Raw genomic sequence first — 6,484 nt, forward strand, 5'->3', positions numbered from 1 at the left:
AAGGTCAACTATTATTTTTTGGGTTTGTTTATAGAAATTCAATGGTGTAGGGTTTATCTATAATATTAGTGCTAAGAATGGGTATATTACTAAATATCTCTTAATGTAATTACATTAGTTTAGATTAGATATGACAACTGTAAATCAGTCAGTGGTTAATTTTTTTTTTGGGTAAAAAAATAAGTCAGTGGTTGAACAGTGTTACCAAGAGCTTACTTATAATGCATGCATTAATTCCACACCTTAAACATGGTAATCTAGTTCTCATAATTTCAGTTGTTTAACTCTCCAAATTATGAAAAGAATAGAACTTAACTCGTTGAATTAACAAATTAGTTAATTTAATACTCGAACTCATTAAAACAATCAATTTATTCATGCTGTTAAGTTTTTCGAATTTCATCCACTATTCTGTCCAAAAAGTCACATGTACTTCACGTGAGTTTCTATTTGAGTATTATTATTATTATTTTTTAAAACTAAAATGAAAAACGTATCTCCATCACATCCAGTAGGTGATGAATTTCAAAGTAAATCCTCTCAAGAACTTTAGGGCTTTATAGGAAATCATAAAGTTTGACTTGGTTCCAATCAAATGTCCTGTAACTGAAGAAATCAAAACACTTAAAAAATACTTAAAAAATCTACATCAGTTCTAAATACTCACAGAAAGACCCAAGACTAGTTCAAATTTTTAAGAAATATGAACTTGGTATTCATGAGTTTTGAAGAAACAGAAGAGCTCGAATTTTTATTTTGGTTTTATGTCTTTGCATTTTGTTACACTCAAAATTACAAATTTACCCTTATTATTAAAGGAAAATTGAATAAAAATTGAAAAACTTTTGGCAAAGGCTGAATTTGTTGTTTTAATGAATTCGAATACTAAATTGGCTGACTTTTTAGTTCGAGGGTTAAGTTAGATTAGGGTCGTAGTTTTTGGGGGAAGAAAAAAGGGGGTGTGGTGGGGGGGGTTGGGGTGTTGTGGGTTTATAAAATGACACTTTACTCCATAAATTTACATTTGCTTCTACTACTTCAGCTTTTGATTTTATGATAAAAATGGATTGTTCCACAACATGGGTGCGGTTATAAACACCAAGGTTTTATTCCACTTAATTTTTTTTTAACCCTTATCGCTTCTTCATATAAATCACAATTTTATAAGATACACTGAGCTCTTCTCATTGTAACATTTATGGAAATAAAAGGAGATTAGAAGATTCTTATTCAGGTTTTACAGCAACATATTTAGACTCCTTGATCTTTAAGATCCATTATTGAAGATATTAGGCTTTACAACAAAAAATTTCAATGGTGGAAATTAAGCATATTTTCAAAGAGAACGTAGTTATTCTACTACTTGTATATGGTTTAGTAACTTCCCTTTGGATTTACTGACTAAGATCATTTTTGATTTGTATGGATATAAGATCTGCGTTGTAATCTTCGTTTCAATATATTTTTTAACCTTATTTATTTATGACCAATATACATCTATTATTTATATGCCAGTACTACTACTCATTCACTTTACTTTTGGACATTTCTGATGTAAAACAGATGGCTGAAGCAATAGAAGAGGAGTTGGAGTGTCGCTTGTGTAACGACAAAACTAGCAAGTTAAAAGTTTGGGCCCATGACCCAACGTTTTGAAGGGCATTTTAATATTTTGCAAGTTTTTAGAAACTTTTTTAAATTTCTCTTTTAATTCCGTTTTTATTTCCTAAGGTTTCTAGGAGTATTTAAACCAACTTTATCTCATAGTTTTCTTAGGTAATTGTTTGATTGCCTCAATACGTTGTCACACTGTGTAAGTTGGCATCAAAGCAGGTATGACCGGCTTGGTGTTTGGACGAGATGGAGGTGATAGGACCCATGGTATCGGGGAGTAGTTACTCGTGTAGAAAATTTACATCCCTAGATGAGCAAGTTGCGGCCGTTCATGTGTTGCTAGAGAACATGAATAACACAAACGTGTAGCCACCTAATAGGGGATTTAATCTTAATCGAGGGGGTCGTAATAGACACCCAAATGCTGACAGTGAGCTTATTCAGAAGAAGAGATCCCTGAGGAGGAAGTTGTATCACCTTAACAACAACCTCATCAGCATGAGTTTCGACTCAAGGTGGATATGCCGTACTTTAATGGTCACATGCAGATTGAGGATTTTCTTGACTGGATTGGAGTGGTGGAGCGATATGACGTACTTTAAGTCCATACGTCATGGAAAAATGATGAAGTTTACTCGTGGCGTCATTCCTTTTGAAATGGTGGGTCATAGACCCAAATCGGAGCTCAGCGCCCAAACTTGTAACTCGCCCGTTTTTCCTTTGCTCGTGCGACGTGCCAACTCGTCTTCTATCACTTCATTCATCTATTCTACATCAGACCCTTCCACTTTAGAAGTAGTTGACCTCAATCTTCAACTTTCTGTCTCTTTAGCTTCAGTTGAGTGATCCCTTGTGAGGCCCATTCACTTTATATTTTCACAATACTAACCCCTTAGCACACGCTCACGCATGTGCCAATTAGTTTTCTTTTTTCTTTTTATTTTATTTTTAGAATTAAGAAAAGATAACATGGGTAGTTATGTTCCATAAAAGTAAGACCTATTATTTGATTTTATTTTTAATTTTAATTTTTTTAATATGAAAAATGTGAATTTACCATATTATCCTCACTTAATTAATAATTTTAATTCTTAATGTTTGAATTAACCAATGACATTTTATGATATTTTGAATGTTTCACCATTCTCTACCTTTTGCTTTATATATAGAGATAAATTTTTTTTTTTTATGGATATTCCCTCAAAGATTCCCTGTAAAAATCACTTGAATCCAAAAATCATTTGGCCACTCAATTGATGTGGTTGTAGTTTTAGTGTTTTCTTGAACCACCTGGATTGTCGATTTTGTTGTTCACGCCTAGATGTCTTAATGGTTTCTGATTTTTGAGTGAAGACTTTGAAAAATGGACAATTCAGATTGTGGAAATAAAATTTGTATTAGACCTTACAAAGTGTTCCTATATATATATATATATATATTTTTTTTTTCTATTGAGAACTTTTGTTGATCATTTCTCCTTATTTATTTAATCTAAATAATTTAAATTTTAATAGATTATTGTTTTTCGTATTTGTCTTTTTGAACTGTAGTTGTTTGTTTAATTTTTTTTTTTAAACAATGCCATTTTTATTATTTGAAAATTTAGCTGTAAATGATTTATACATATATATATATATATATATATAATTCTTTTTATTATTCTAATATGTGTATATGGGTAGAAATGTACATGACTCGCACCATTCACTTTTCCCACATTTTGACCTCATTTTCGTCTCTATATGTTTGTCTTTTTTGTTGATGTTAATGGGTTGTTCGGAATTAATTGTCAAAGGTCGTAAATACTTGTTGTTTTGATAATTGATTTCTTTTATTTTCTTCTGTAATTTTTTTTCTTTTTTGATACAAGGGATATTGGGAGATGGGGAATCGACCTTAGGACTTAAAGTGCATGGTAAATACTCTTAATCACTTAAGAAACAAACCGTAACGAGCTAGTACTCATACTTTTGTGCATGCAGTTATAGAAATTAACATTTGACACATGTAGGAAAAAAAATTAGACAGTCCTATATTACTAAATATGTTTATAATAATAATAAAAAGAAGTCTTTGTAAATAAGGGGGTGTTTGGTATCCTATTCAAATAGGGAACTCAAAAACTTCGATTTTTCTTAAAAACAAGGAGTTCTTAAATCTATTTTTAAGATTTAAAAACTTGTTTGGTATGCAACTTGAAAACTGTTTTCAAATCTTAAAAATTTGAGAACTTGTGAGTTGTTAGAAAAAAACTAAAAAATAGATAATTTTTGTTTTTAATAATTGGGGTGTTTTTTAGTTGCTCTTGAGTTTGAGTTTTTAAAAATAGAGTTACCAAACAGGTTTTCTTTGTTTTGGACTCAAATTCTGTTTTTGAGTTTAAAAAGTTGGATTCAAGTTGAATACCAAACAGGCCCTATGGTTTCGCTTTATTTCCATAAAGGAAAACTAAATATTGTGATAAAATTACAGAATAATAATCAAGAGATAATTTGCTGGAGTACTAGAGACATGAAATTGTAATGATATATCAACAGCTACAAAGGAGGGAGCTGCTAGTAACACTTCAAAAATGTCATCATGTACTGCACTCTTAGTTAGAGAAAAAAAAAATTAAAGAAAGAAGAAATGCAGCTTGGTTATTTTAGAGTGCTAATAACAATTACCATATAAGGACTAATCGGAAGCATGCATAGAATGCGGTATATGATCAAATATCTAGAATTTTTAATGTACAATAACACACTTATATATGACATTTCTTAGAATCCTACACATGAATCTCGCATACACGTACGGTCTCTAAAACTTCGAAGGCAATCAACACAAGGTTAGTCCTAGAGAACCAAAAAGAAGAAAGAAAATAGCATGGAAATGAGAACACCGGAAATGCAAAACTACATAAAAAAATTGATAAATAAATAACAGTTTCATTGGTTTAAATAATTTAACCTCTTGATTTCTTTCGAGAGGTTATTGAACAGATTTCTACAATATACATTAGGCCAGGACGATTGTAATTCACAAAACCCCTTTTCCTGAACAAAATTACAAGGCTGGGGAGTTGAGAAAAATCCTAAAATTTCTATGAATACACTAATATTTATGTTCTTTGTGATTGAACCTGCAGCTTCACCATATTGTTGGTGCTTCTGGCAGAAGCACTTCTCCATGGGATTGGCACTTGCATGTTGAAATTTTGAGCGCTCACATTCAAATTCAAGAGCAATTCTTTTGCTCTGTTCATCAAATCCACACCCTCCTTTTGAATCTGCACTCTGTTGGGACATTTTAGCAAGCTAAGATAAGTCCCCAAGTCATGAACACATGAAGGGTTTTGCATGTTGAAGAAGTCCAATACTAATTCAACACCCACATGGGTATAACATGAGCAACTCCATGGAAACTCAAACGATCCCCCACCTCCCAAAACCCTAAAGTTCTCGAGATTGAAAACAACCCCAGGCATCTTGGTAATGGGGTCATTCACATTCACAATCCTCAAGACCTTCACACCCAATTCCTCACACCTTTGCTTGAACCCCGAGTTCCCTACCCTCGGGCCCCCGAACGAAAACACTGTAATCGGTATTTTCCTTCGGGAATTCTCTCGGTTCAACCCGAGCTCCGCGATGTCATAGCCAAGAAGAAGAGCCAAAGAACTCCCCATACTATGTCCTGCTAATGTTATGCTCAACTCTTCACCTTTGTATTTGTTTAGCAATCTGGACACCTCTGAAAGAAGCTGTTCCCGGCAGCTTCCTAGCCCGAACTTGCTTTCGCTTTCGTCTGACGTGTACAAGCTCAAAAATCCAGACTCCACCTTCACATCGTCCCTCGGATTATGAGGATCAAGCCGTGCCGGAGTCAATGAGCTCATTAGGTTTGCAACCCATTCAGGGTTCGTGACTGTGCCTCTGAAGGTGATTACAATATCTCTTCTTCCGAGCCTCTTAACTGCATCATCTGATGAAACGGCGACGTATCCCATCCAACGGCCGCAGGACTCGCCGTTTTGGATTGGGATGTTGATGTCCGGAGTGGCGTAGATGTACTTGGTGACTTCATAACCGCAACTCTCCAGCCCAACCTCTCTGAACATGTTCTTCTTGCCGTACTTGCAGTTGAGGTAGCGTTTGGAGTTTGGGTCGAGATCAAAGGCCTTGTAACACGCGGTGACAAAGTCACCATATCGAATAATTTCTTGCCGGAGAAGTGGGTGCAATGGCTCCACCAGGTTTTCCCAATTGTTTGAACCTTGAATTTCTCTCCATTGATTAGCCAAATTACTAGTAGTACGAGTGCTGGCGGTGGTTTTCGTATTGGCTCTAGTACTGGTAGTAGCGGCTACTTCCACGGTCGCTACTGCCGCGACAATTGTCTGTTGACCGGCAGCAGTTTCAGTTCTTTTTGGCAAACAAACCTGCCCAAAAGAATCTGACGACCGTGGCCGAATGTTTTTGGGAAATGTGACATGCTGGTTCATGTTTGTATTCTGCATCTGAAACATGGAAGCCATTTCTACAGCTCAGTTGAAGGAAAATGGGAGAGAGCTATAGAGAGAGAGAGTGGCTGGGTTTATGTTGTGAGAGGAGAGGCAGATATAAATATACACACATGTGTAAAGGGCGAACATACGGTAGGGACTAGGGAGGGTGTGTGAGATAAATTTCTGTCATGTGGGTCATAAGGAAATAAAGTGAATCAAAAGTAAAAGCATGTTCGGCGAGTATTTGACTAAGGACTTCAGAATTCCACTGGGTTTAATTTAAGTGGTCGGTTGTGCCACGTATACACTCTGGCTTCTGTTGCGGCCATGTTAGAAATGAAGAGCTCCTTTCTTCTTTTTTCTCTTGTTTTTTTTTCCTTT

At 35.0% G+C, this 6,484-nt stretch overlaps 1 protein-coding gene across 1 annotated transcript; it reads right to left on the reverse strand.

Moving 5' to 3' along the window:
• Window positions 1-4,516: 4,516 nt before the first annotated feature.
• On the reverse strand, window positions 4,517-6,188 carry LOC103322512 (galactolipase DONGLE, chloroplastic). The gene has a single exon (XM_008224438.2). It carries the CDS (start codon window positions 6,131-6,133, stop codon window positions 4,718-4,720), a length of 1,416 nt encoding a protein of 471 aa, XP_008222660.2. The 5' UTR covers window positions 6,134-6,188; the 3' UTR covers window positions 4,517-4,717.
• Between the last annotated feature and the right edge of the window lie 296 nt (window positions 6,189-6,484).

Source organism: Prunus mume, linkage group LG2 (genome assembly GCF_029339155.1).
Source record: "Prunus mume cultivar Tortuosa linkage group LG2, ASM2933915v1, whole genome shotgun sequence".
Lineage (NCBI taxonomy): Eukaryota > Viridiplantae > Streptophyta > Magnoliopsida > Rosales > Rosaceae > Prunus > Prunus mume.